Source organism: Ceratotherium simum, chromosome 14 (assembly GCF_057802395.1).
Source record: "Ceratotherium simum simum isolate JZ-2026a chromosome 14, ASM5780239v1, whole genome shotgun sequence".
NCBI lineage: Eukaryota > Metazoa > Chordata > Mammalia > Perissodactyla > Rhinocerotidae > Ceratotherium > Ceratotherium simum.
In genome coordinates this window covers 23,802,538-23,816,506 of record NC_141913.1, presented here as the reverse complement: position 1 = coordinate 23,816,506, position 13,969 = coordinate 23,802,538, and the positions used below count along the sequence as shown (strand labels likewise).

Below are 13,969 nucleotides of genomic sequence, written 5' to 3'. Positions count from 1 at the left end.
GACGTTCTGGTATGATATTTTAAGTTTTAGAATGTGAATAACATGTTAAAATTAGTATATTATTTTAAAATCATATTTTCACAATCACTTTTTAAAGATTTTATATATTCATTATTTTATATATCAATGGACAAAATATTTTTTCTAAAGAAACAGGAATACAATTTTAAAACAAAGACTGTTATAAAATGTTACCCAAGTAAGTTAAAAAACTAAATTGCATTTTTAATTATTATGTAATTTGAGGTAAAAATAGTTTTTGAAACATTAAGCATTATTTTACTATTTTCAACGCAGCTTTCACTGTATACACAGGTTGTTTCCCTTGTGTATGGTTTTTCTCTTTTTGACTTTTCAATCTCTGAAGGCAGAGACCCCTATAACTTCTTTTTTGTTACTCTACTGACATGTAGTGTCAGTAAATGTTGATTAAATTGAATTCCCCTTGAATGTTATTTTTATCCCTGAAAACTCTCATTTTGGAGTTATTTACCTTTGGTACAAGGCATAAGACTGAGTATATTCTTAATTCATTTTTGTTTTTTTGTACAGAAGAAAATATGGTTTTAATCAAAAATTGTACCTAAGGTAGTTTATCATTTCGGTCTGTTGCTTTCTCCAAGTATGGATCCGTTAACCATTTGAATCACTGTAAGAAATACGTCCCATAAATGAAATAATGTGTGCTTCTTTACTATTATTTAGGTGACATTAGAGCTTCCACAGGTTACAGGAACTGGTTTGGGATAATGGAACAAATCCGTGGGGAAAGCCATCTCAGTGTGTGGACTATGTGAATGGATTATCTTGTGGATCCAAGCCTGTGATTTTCAGGCTGATGTCCAGACACCAGATGGCTTTAAAATCCTTTCATCTGGAACACTAGCAGCCTGCTTTAGTCACATTGCTCTTGCTAATATTTGTAGTGCATCTATGTGGTCCCCAGTGCATGCACTTATTATTCTATTAGGCAGACCTTATTCCTTTTGAAGCCAGATCACGTCTCCTAGGCTATGTTGCAATCATTGACGTTAATCACTATTTGTCCAGCCTTAGGCTGTAAAGTTCCTTTACATACATCTTCTAGGGAAAGACTTTTAGACTCTCTGCTCACAAAGATGAAGAAAAGAAATGACCTACCTCTATCAGAAATTTCAAAATTAAGCAATACCTCTTCCAGCCCAAATATGTGTTTGTGATAGGCAGTTATAGTTGTTAAGAAGTCAAAACATCCTGCTTCCTAAAGATTGATGTAACAGCTACTTTATGAAGGGCTAACACAGAAACTTATTTGTCATTTTTAAAACCACACGGGCTAACTTTGGATAGTAAGAAATAGTTTTATGGGAGCTATTCATTTCAAGAATTTCAAATGTTCCTTAAACACTGCATGTGTGTTTTTATCCTCCTCTGGGCTTTTGTTTTCTCTTGATCAATATGAACAATAATTTCCCATCTGTATAGTGGTATGGTTGGACTCTGAATGCTTCTCTTTTGAATAGCAATTCCTATAAAGTGTAAAAATAATAAAAAGAGCCTTTCTTTGCTTGCTTAATCAGCTTTGATTGCAAACTTTCTGCAGTAAAAATCGTTAACTTTGTAATCTTGTTACCCTCCGAGGTACAAGAGTTCTGAATTTACCTAAGTTGACAAAGAAATGAAATTTTGCAGCTTTTGTCTGACATGCCTGCTGTTTATGATTTTAGGGATTATATTCATTTTCAGCATTAAATTCACAGAAAAAGCAAAATGTCAAACTTTGTTTACTAATTTTATACTTATCTGTTCTTTTAATATCCTGTCTTGGTTCTCTAGTTATAACACAGATGAACCTAAAGTTTGCTAGAAACATTTGCCATTAGCTTCTTCTAAAAAAAAAAAATTAAATTTGAGGATAATCCTACCTCCAGAGCTTATTCTGTTCCTGGCCATTGACTGTGACAGTGGAAGGCTCATCTGAAAGCACCGGAGCATCCCATCTAAAAGCATAAAACATATTACATTTCATGAAAAAGCTAATTCAGATTGTTTAATTCTGGTAATATTGCCTCTGTCACCTTCAAAATCAAAATGTTCTTTCCTGTTATTGTAAGGAAAACAACCAAATTGCTAAAAAACCCATTTGAATACACAGCTGCCTTATGTTGCATACTAATTTGATTAAAAACGCTTGCACCTCACCAGCATTTTTACATAAAGCACATTGGTGAATTTAACAAAGATTATTTTAAAACTATATCTGAGGCAGTGTTGATGACCAGAGTCTGCAGCAGTGACCACTGGCCCCCCTGGACGGAGCAGAAATCTTTCTGGCCGGCTTGGAAGGCATGGAACAATTGTCGAGCTATATTTGTTTGCTCACTGCTTTGGGCACTGAGCCAACCTCATTGCAAATAACTGCATTAGTCAAGTGTATCCAAATTATTACAACACAGCGTCCATCCCAGTTATTGCAGTTGAAGCATTTTCTGAATCTTCATGTCACTAGAAAACATTTATTTGAAGGGTGTGCATCACATAAATTCAGGTCCACTTGGATTTATAGAAAAGTGGCAAGACTGCTTTCACAAGTGGCTTTATTTTTCCTGTCTCTACAAGAAGGAGCTTTGGAAGGGTTTATTGTTAGGATATTAAGTCGGAAGAGTTTCCAACTCTCATCAGGATATGTTCCATCCTGCATTTTTTCTTTCATTTTTTCATTTCTTTCCTAGGATGATTTTTATCCAGTGTTAATATTTATCTACACTTTAATTGACTTGAACTTTGTTTCTAATAATGAATGTGAGGGGTAAAAGCATTGGTAATCAGTAAAAGCCAAGCTACTAAAGTCTGTGCAATTAAATAGAGTGAAATTTTAGAAATCTTATTCCATATCTTAAAGGTGAGCCATAAGCTAGTCTGCATACAGAAAAAGAAATTCCAGGTCTTTCTGGATGACCATTCTGGTGAATTCATACATCAATGAACATATTGTCCAAATGCTTCGTTACTCTATAACAATAAGATATGTTATTTCAGAAGACACATTAGCTCCTTAATCCACATGGTTGCTAAGTAGATATCGTAAAAATTTATCCGACATAAACCATGTTCACTATTTAGGCTTCCATGTTAACTCTGCGTTGCATAATGCTTGGTTTTGTTTTTGGGTTTGTATTTTTTTTGACTTGCCTGCCCTACTTTCCTACTCATTCCCTGTATATTATTAGAGACCCATTTTACTCATCTATATAATCCATGCTACTGGGTGCCTCAAGTTGCTTCTTAGAATCTTGGATTAATAATTTCATTATCTGTGATATGCAAATAATAATGTTTGCCATTTATCTTTCAAGACCATTCAGAAGACTAATGAAAAAGTATTTTTAAGCTATTTCAAACTCAAGAAAATTTCTATCATCATAAATTTAATGTGCAGCATCACTTTGCCATTTGACCTCCAAAATTAAACACACCTTGGAAAATATAACAAACTTATGAGAAAATAAGCCCAGCTGTATTTCTCTGAAAAACTACAATGAATAAAATAGTTATGTTTCCATCCAGAATTTATTTCATTAAAAGCTATTTGATATGAAGTATGAATTGACCAAATACAAAATGTGACCTTAGTATTATTCTTATAAGATTTTTTAAAATCCCACAGGAAAATCATTCTGCTGAGAATGAACAGAATTAGTTCTCTTATTCTTCTCTTACTGTCCTGTAGTAAAGAGTGTGCTGCACCTATGTTTAAGGTAAAAACCACAGGCTTGTCTGTCACCAGTTTTTATCAAGCACGCACCCTGTCAACAAGTAATCTGAGACTTCCAGAGTCTTTAAGAATAAGTGCCCCAACAATTGGGAGATGGTTAAGTAAAATAAAATGCAACTACAAAATCAAATATAAAAACGACTGATATAAACTATAAATTCTAAGTTAACAAATGTCACGGGAATTACCTTGAGATAATGTAAAGTGATAAAAGTTTATATACGACAACATAAAAAAATGATACTAATTGGGTTAAATTATGTGGGTATATAATTATACAAAAATTTTAAATTATATTTAATCAAATACACATGAGTTTATATATATATTTGATAGGTATGTGTATTTGATAGGAAATGCAAGAAATTTTAAATAAGGTTTATCGTTGAGTTGAAGGATATTATTGATGATTTTATTTATATCTTTATAATTTCTCCTATTTTCTAAATATTGTTTCACAACTTTGTGTGATTTCATAAGTTAAATGGCACACTAATGTTAATTTTTTAAAAAATCTTATGAGATCATGAAAGAAATTAATACACTATCTTTGAATCAGGTGATGTATCCTATGATAAACCTTGTATTTAATTATTCCTTAACTTTTTTGGCTCTGTTTTATAGTAAATTACTATTAAGTTTGTGGTAAGATATACTTATTCAAATAATCATTTTCTTGTCAGTTTATTAGAACCCAATGTCATTAAAATTTTAAGTTCATCTCTGAAGATTGCATTATACTGACTTATTTTCCTGGATGTCATGGTGGTAGTGTAGAGATGGAACAAGAGTCATTTTTTAAGTGAGATTTAGGAATTCTTACAATATTTTTGAAAATGCCTGTAGTATTGAGAAGAGAGTTTTATTACAGACCATATAATGGATGTGAAGAACATCTCTGAAATTGTAGTATATTATTGTTAGGCCTTATTCTTTTTCACTACCTATTTTTCTACTCTTTTCCTTTGGCAAAAATGAAGCTATCCTTAAATATTTATTTGATGGTTTCCGCTAAGATACAAATAGACAAAAATAACAATTTGCACAGTCAGTATACAGGACAGATATCCTCAAAGATTTGTTACAAAGATTTCCTTTAAATCCTCCAGAAATCTTTTGTGTCTAAAACCACCTGTAAATAAAAACACAGATATGAGACAAATAAGCTGGAAAATGGCTGTTTGCATTATAAATATTTTTATATCATGGTTCTTTTCATAAATATGTAAAAATTTTTTTCAAGAATGGCTGTATTTCATAATGCAAAGAAATTATTCTAATGCCAGACCCTCTGCTTCTAGAAACTTCTAGAATATTCTACCAAATATAATATAGTTGTGGCAAGTTATTACTGGGAAACTGAGGCAGAATGTTTGAAGCACACTATTTTAGTTTCCTAGGGCTGCTATAACAAATTACTATAAACTGAGTGGCTTAGAAAAGCAGAAATTTATTTTCTTACAGTTGTGGAGACTGGAAGTCCAATATTAAGGTGCCAGCAGGGCCATGCTATTTCCTAAGGCTCTAGGGAAGGATCTGTCTCAGGCGTCTCTCCTAATTTCTGGTGGCTTCAAGCACTCTTTTACTTGTACAAGGCCATCTTCACATCATCTTCCCTTTGTGTGTGTCTGTCTCTGTGTCCAAATTGCTCCTTTTTATAAGGACACTGGTTGTATTGGATTAGGGCCCACACTAATGACCTAATTTAAATTGATTGCCTCTGTCAAGACCTATTTCCAAATAAGGTCACATTCTGAGGTACTGGGATTGGACTTCAACATATCTTTTTAGGGGAACAGAATTCAACTGCAAACACGTATGATATACTGTTCTTACAAACTTTAACCTTCAATATTGATCTTTTCTGTTTAGAAAGATTAATGTTACTTTTCAATAAAGAGCAAATTGATAGGTAGTATTTAAGGAACTGCTTTTCTTGAGGAACAATCCCTTGACTTAAAACACCCTCAATTAAAATACTGAAAAATAGCAAAACCCAGCTCATCATTAGGCCTTCACTATAAAGACTTAAAGAAAACTAAGAGCGCATCCAGAGTGCTGTGTTCTTTGCTGCTTGGTGTATAAGTCTGTAGAAAGATTTTTGAACTTACAAGGGGACATGAAGATCAAGGCATTTTAGGTTGAAAGTACCTCTTTTCATTTCACAGATGAAGAAACACTTGAAGGCCCTGAGCAATATTTGGCCAGAAAAAAAGAACTTGCTGGCAGATGGATTAAGCAGACAAAAGTTTCATCCATAAAGAATATTTTATGCCCTAAAATATACAAAATTAGAGACATCAATTGGGAAGCTATGTGTAACAATATATATGTAACAAATATAGCCAGTAAAATGCATACATATCACAGAAATGAAACTCCCAAAGTGTAGGCTACCACTTTGTAACATTTTGGTTAAAACTATGAGACACAGAAGCTACAGAAGGAAAAGAATGAATTTAGAGAAAGTGAAACCATTGATATCTGCCCTAGGACATCATAAGCCTGAGATTTGAATTCACTTTTTCTTTATTGTGCTGTTTGTATTTTTCCTCCTAATTCTGCTCTGATTATTTAGCTGACTGAAGCAACTAAAGTAGGATAAGTTGTAATATCTTTGCTTTTTCAGTTGATTTTTTTAAAGTAGCATAAAGACAGAAGACAGTTGCATGTTCCATTATACAATGCTTACAAAATAATTATATGTACTGCTTGGAATTGCCAAAAGTATAAACATACAAAAGATACCACAATTCCATTTCTAATACAATGTTTTTACCCTACACAATAAGTGTCAGAGCTGAGTTAAAGTGAGGAATCGTTTACCTTGTGCAAGTCAGTCAAATATTAGTTGTAAAAAGCATTTCTATATTTCTATACTTATAGGCTTATCTTTAGTAATAAAAGTTTGAATATCTTTGACTGTATATGAAATAGCTATTCAGTAGCAAACATAGATTGTTTCATTTCTCATTGAATTATGGATTGCACCATTATCATAAAATTGATAATACTTGTTCAGTTTTTTTCTTCTAAAATACTTTAAATGTTAAATAGTATCATTTAGGTTCTGAAATTACTGTATCTTTTTTTTGCTTATAGTTAGCTGTGTCTTGGAAAGGTTTTCATTTTTAATAAGTGCATGGTGTACTTATTTTATATTAAAACAGTAGGATATGAGAAGTTGTCTTTATCCAGGCCATCAAAAATTAGTTTAGGCTACCAAGACATCCAGAATTTGAAAATGGTTTTGAAAGGAAGTAGGTAATAGGATTTATGTCTAAACATACTATGCCAAATAGTTATGTGTCCCAGGCCAAAGATTTTCTAGGTGTGGAGACAAAAAAACCTTAAGTTTTTAGACCTAGATGCAAGTATAAAATATTGAAATTTTAAAAGCAAGTCACTTCTTTGACAATCAGCTAGAAATCAAGCCTTGCTACCTCCTGATTCAGTTTCTTTTTAATAGATACACATTTATTTCATGTTTGTTAAAGCTAACATAATCTACCATCCGACTACACTTTGAAAGCATTTTATCTGGAAATCTAATTTCCTAGGCTACACCTATGATGCTTTTGCTCTGTAAGTTAAAAGTCATGCATGCGTTTTCGTTAGAGGAAAAGTGAAGACTGAACTATTTTAACTGTATGAAAATACGATAGAATTACTTTATTGAGACACCTCAGAATTCATACAGATGAAGGCAAGCAAATCAGATTAAACTTTTGACACAGATTTTCATGAGTTAGACTCTAAGTTTTTAATGATGAGACGTAATTAGATGCATCATTTGTTCCCTCAAGCACTCTGCACAGGACCTGGCAAAGTAATTATTCAATAACTCTGTAAATTGTTAGCAAATATTTACTGTGTACCTACTATATGCCTAGCACTATGCTCAGTACTAGAGACTCAGCGTGACTACGCAAGATCAAATGTAGGCATAGGGCTTAAGTTACCATTCGCTGGTCATTTATGATGACATTAACAATTAAGTGCTATAAGCATCAGGTGCTCTATTACATAAATTATATAAATACATGACTTAATCGTCATAATGACTCCACGCAGTATTATTATTGCCATTTTACAGATGAGGGAATTTAGACTGAGAGAGGTTAAGTGATTTATTTTTATTTTCCCAAGTAATATAAATAATTAAAAGCAGGTCAATCTAGAAAATTCTGCATCTGAATTCCAGACTCCTGACTATTATCCTTAGCATCTTTAAATATAATTTTGTTTTGCTTTCTTCTAGTATATTGTATAGTACCATATGATTTTGATAGTTACATGTTTAATTAAACTGGAATAATATAATAATGAGAAATTGAGGAAAAGGACAAAATGTGCTGAATGTGACTGGAATATGTAATTTGCTTTTTAAAAAATCATGTATACAGAAGCGCTAGAAAATCTGAGTATTGCTATTATGCTACAATTTCTTTTTTAATCAGACTCCAGGGGTTTGGTTACCCTTCAGAAATCTTTTCTCGGTTTAGGATAGAGAATGTATACTGGAAAGTATGAATTATATCCTGGCGATTTAATTTATATGAATTATTTTGGTTATAAGATAAAAATATAATTAGCGTCCAAACCTGAGGACTCAATTATGTTAAGTTCAATTTTACAAATGCTAAGGTAGGACTTAAAATATGCCACACACCGTTCTAACCACTTTACAAAGATTAATTCATTTAATCTTTACAATAATGTAGTGATATAGGTGCCTTTTTCAGAGGCACAGAATAATAAAACCACGATTCTAATCTAGGTAGTTTGGCTCCAGACTTCATGCTCTTCCGTTAGTCTAGAGTTCCACTTGTTTGTCAGGCTAAATATATTATTCTATAATAAATCTTAGTAGAATTTTAATCTCTGTATAATGTTAATATGAGAAAGGTTACTTAGATATTTGTAGTTTTTCAGAGAATACAGTTTATTGAAATAGAAGACATCTATTTATTACTGGATCTTCCTTTTTGTATAATCTTTTGTGCTATTTACCATTGTTGATATACCATGTTTTAAAACAAGATTAATATCTGCACACACATCATTATAACTTGATTGTAGTGTTCTTCTATTTAACATTGCAATATTCATGAAGTTTTTTCTCCAAATGAAGTTTTCATGTTTTAAAAAGTGAGCAATCAGTGCTAGTGCTTTATTTGCTGACTTTTTTTTTTCATTTTTATATCCCTCTTTATAAAATATATATCTTCTCTTTCACTAATGAAACGTGTACAGTCCTACATAAGCTGCTCCTTTTCTAATCATTATTCCTCACTCTTTTTTTAATCTGTGAATCACGTTTTTCATTAACTATGAAAAATTCTCTACCATTATCTTTTCACTTTTTTAACTTTTCAAATCGTACAGAAAAGTACAATGAACATACAACCTTCACCTTGATTCAAAAATTAGTTATAATTTTAGACCAATTTTTACTGAACCATTTGAAAGTAAGTTACAGGTACCATGCTTTTTCAGAGTGTGTGTCTTAAAAATAACGACATTCACCTAAGTAACCACGATATCTTATCACACAAAGGAAAATTAAAAACAATTTTCAGCTAATATTAATATATCCCCAAGTGTCCCCAAAATGTCTTTTACAGTTGTTTTTTTAAACTAGCATGTGATCAAGCTGCATATATTGCATTTTTGTCTCTTGACTCTCTCTAATATAGAACAGACCCCACCTATATTTTATATATATACACACATTGACTTTTTGAAAAATTCAAGCTAATTATCTTATAGAATGTCTGCCTTCTGAATTTGTCTGATTGTTAACTTGTGATTTAACTTGCTCCTCTATCTCCTGTATTTTCTGTAATATTCAAATGTGTAACTAAAAGCTTGAATATAATCAGATTAAATATTTTTGGCAGGAGCACCTCATAGATGATGTGTCCCATTAAGGGCTTATAATTCCACTATTAATGATTCTCACTTTTATCATTTCTTTAAAGTGATGACTGACAATTTTCTCCATTACTAAGATGTATCTTCCCACCAGCAGTTAGCATACAATTTGTAGGGTGATGTTTGTCATCATGTCTTGTACCCTGTCAAAATAGTGATTTTCTAATTCTAGTATTCCTTTTATATTTGTAAGCTGGCATTCTTCTGTAAAAATAAACAAACAAACAACAACAACCACTTTCCCTCATCAAATGAGTATGCAATGCAATTTCTCCTTAAAAGACAAAGGAAAAGGCTTATTTCTTTCCCTTTACTAATTTCAGTGTAAGTCATTGGTAGAAATGCTAGGATCTTTTTTCTTTTTTTGAGTATCACTGAGGACTTATGGATTTCATGGAGTCATTGTTCTTGTTTTTTTATTTTTATCTTTTTTTTTTTCAGAAACTTTATTTACTATGAAATAATTGAACATTGTTCTTTTTTGATACTTAAATTGTTCCAAATCTACCTACCTAGTAGGAGCCCCTTCAAGCCAGGTCCTATGGCCTTCGATATGCCCCTTTTGGTCTGTTAGCACAGTTTATGGCATAACAGAATTTCCATCTTATTCTTTCCATCTTACTCTTTCCATCTGTAGACCTTCAACCGTGCGTTTTTCCAAGATGTCCTACGTCTTTTTACTCAAAAATAGTATTTAGGCATGAAGAACTGGGTGGTAGTAGCTCATTGCTGTTGGGAAGGTATTGCTTCTAGGCCCTTGCATTGGACCTATATAGGAAATACATATACATTTTTAAAATTAAAATCATAGGTCTGTATTGATATTTATAGTTCAAATTTAGCATTACAAAGTTTTATTTAACTTCTTTGATATTGTATTTTTATCTTTTCCTCTCAGAGTGCAAATCTTGGTTCCTAATGATATTAATATAATTACTTATTTGCTTTGTCCTATAATATTCAGCAATATCACTACTAAAAACTATTGACTGAAGATTATTATTAATTTGTAGTTTTTATTTAAAATATTGGAGTATTTCCTGTTAGAGATAAATGTACAGTCAAATGTACATACAGACTGTACAAATATCTCTTTAATTAGTTATTTTCTCTGTGTGGTTTATGTTGCCAATTTGATAAGCAGTTAGATTCATATGTTTCAATTTGTTTTCAATTTAAGGTTTACTTCTGATCTTTTCTTTTTTATGAGTTAAATTTTTAATATGTAAGATATTATCTGGTTCAAAAGAAAGCATAATAAAAGGTATTCTCAGGGAAATCTCACTTCCATTTATATCGCTTTCTGTCATTTCTCACTATCCCAACTAGTAATCATTTTCATTCAATTCTGATTTATTCTCCCAGGATTTCTTTATTTCATAAAATAAATTCTTCTTCTTCTTCTCTCTTAGTAAGAGATAGCATACCAAAAGCATTGTTTCATTTTTCATTTCATTTTTCCCTTGCTTGTTTCAATTACCAGTAGATCCTGGTCAACACATCATATAACTACATAGCAACCATTTTCATTTTTCTATCATAGTTTATTCAACTAGCTGTGACTGATGGATATTTGGATTATGTCCCTTCTTTTTCTGTTACTAATAATACCACACTCATTAACTTTGTTTTGTAGTCACTGAAAAATATCTTCAACAAAGAATCCTAAAGTTGGAAATGGTGGATCAAAAGGTAAATCTGGAACATTCGGAACATTGTTGGACACGGCTAAATTTCCCTCCACAGGGGTTGTCCTATTTTGCATGTAACCTGCAGTTTATTAGAGTATCCCTTTTTCTGCAGCCTTGTTACTAGAGTATGGTATAAATATTTTGGATTTTTGACAATCTGGTAGTTGAGAAATGCTATCTCAGTGCAGCTTTTATTTTTATTTATTTTATTATGATTATCTTCTCATGTGTTTAAGAAACATTGTCCTAAGTTTAAGGAATATTTCCTATGTTTTAAAAAATACTTTTTGAGATGTCTGTTCACATATTGACTTTTTTTTTCTTCTTTCTTCTCGATTTTTAAAGGTTCTTTGCATGTTAAGGTGATTGACCATTTTTTCAGTGATACTTATTGCAAGTACTTTCTCCCAGATTGTATTTAGCTTTTGACTTTGCTTATGTTGATTTTTACTATGAAAAAAGAAGTATTATTAGTTTACTATTTTTGTGTAATCAAATGTGTCAATCTTTCCTTTTCTTGCTTCTGCATTTTAAATTGTGATTAGAAATAATTTCCTCACTATCAGGTTATAAATGAATTTATTCATTTTCTTAGTTTTCGTAGGTTTTTATTTTTCACTTTTAACTATATAATCCACTTATAGTTTAATATAGAGTATATTACAATGTAATATATGAATTCCATTTTTTAAAGTTATTTATCCATTTTGATAACTATCTATTTGTGTCAACACCATTTACTTAAAAGTCGATTTTTCCCTGCAATTTGAAATGCTACCTTTATCACGTAATAAATTTCTTCTATGTGTATATGGTCTGTTTCTAAGTTTTCTAGGTCTTTTTAGTCAAGAACCAATGACACATAGTTTTAACTATTCAGGCTTTATAATATTTTTAAAACTCTAATAGTTCTAGCTCTTCTTTTTATTCTTTTGGTTTTTATTGTTTAAGAAATCCCTGGCTGTTCTTGCTTGCTATATTTACCATATGAACTGTAGAATCTACTTGTGTAGCTTCAGACATATGCCTATTGCTATTTTTATTTGGATGACATTAAATTCGTATTTTTACTGAGGAGAATTAAAGCATTTATGATATTGAATCATCCTATCCAAGGACATAAGAGATCTTTCCATTTTCACCATTTAATTTTGCCTTTCAAGAAATTTTTGTTATATGGGTTTTATATGTGTGTTCAGAAGGTAATACTTGAGTATTTTTTATATCTTGTTTTTCTTGTAATTTGTATCTTCTTTTCTATTATGCTCCTAACTTCTTAATATTTGGTTGTGAACGCTATGGGATATTAGTATGTTAAATTTTTATGCTGATACCTACTTAATTCTCTGATATTGTAGCCATTTTCTTTTTCACTAAATTTCCTGGGTTTTTCGTGTATACGCTCATGTAATTTACAAGTCTATTTAACACCTTCCTTGACAATTTTTACTTTTCTAATTATTTCCTCAAATCCGATCATGTCAGATGACTTATCTTTTACTTTACTGTGAATGTGTCTAGTATTCTTTCATCAAGTAAAATTCTGGATTTGGGAATAGAGAATGAATTTATCAAGTTAAAGAAGTAAATATCAATTTTCATTTCATTTAATTTTTTTTATCAGGAAGGGGTATTGTTGCATGCTTTTTCAGATCTCTGGAAATGATAATATAATTTTTCTCTTTAGATATAGTAATACATTGAATACTATTAATGAATTTACTAATTTTGAGTCTTCTTTGAAATCCTAAAATAGACTTCACTTGATGATGACAAATTCTTTAATCATGCTATTAGATTTTGTTTCTATTGTATTCTACATATTCTATGGAATTCTTCATTAATATACATAGATAAGATTGTTCTATTTTGACAGTCTTTAAAATTTTATATATCAATGTTATGCTCACTGCATAAAAAGCATTCTAAGTTTGCCTTATTTTTCTATGCTTTTGAAAATATTAAATAGCTTTAGGATTATCTGAAATTTAAAAGTTTGGTTGAATTCCTCTGTCAAAATATCAACAGAATGGTTGTTTTTTTGGGGGGAAGGGGGTAATAAGATTTGAAAAACTTTCTAATTTTCTTATGTGGATATGGGTATTTTTAAATTTCCTGTCTCTTTGGGCTCAGTTTTGGTAAATTGTAGTTTCCAAAAAGTTTACATGGCCTTCTACTGTTCAATTTAACAAATATAAATGATATCCTTTTACTGCACCTATTACCAATGAATAATCATTGAGATTATTGTACTTCTCCCTCTCTCTCTCCCTTTGAATTCTTTTAAAATTGTGTTATTTCAACACTTTAGAGAACATAGCATTTTCATACTATTCTTCCATCTTTAGTATCACCTCATTTTAATCTTAAATCTACAATTACGTATATTCAATGCTCACTACTAGTTTCTTTACCAAAATTTCCCAATCAATTCCTGGATAAAAGAATCCTGTCCTCCAGCATTTTCCTCAGGAAGGGCTTGCCATGTGCTGTTTTCTCAGTTCTTGCATGTATGGACTCGATACTAGGAAAATTTGACTGGATAACTACCTGGATCTTACTTTCTTTTCTTCAATACATTTTTAAG

At 31.1% G+C, this 13,969-nt stretch overlaps 1 protein-coding gene across 4 annotated transcripts in view; it reads left to right on the top strand.

The window, feature by feature from the left end:
* Positions 1-13,969, top strand: part of LOC147915278 (coiled-coil domain-containing protein 178-like) — a 204,627-nt gene that overhangs the window by 37,183 nt on the left and 153,475 nt on the right. The window contains exon 1 of one of the 4 annotated variants that reach the window (XM_087439115.1): positions 11,332-11,383. The exons of the other annotated variants lie outside the window; for them this stretch is intronic. Within the exon in view, the coding sequence (XP_087295241.1) occupies positions 11,369-11,383 (15 nt within the window). The 5' untranslated portion in view covers positions 11,332-11,368. Of the gene's footprint in view, positions 1-11,331; positions 11,384-13,969 lie in introns of those variants that run through there. 4 annotated transcript variants of the gene reach the window in all.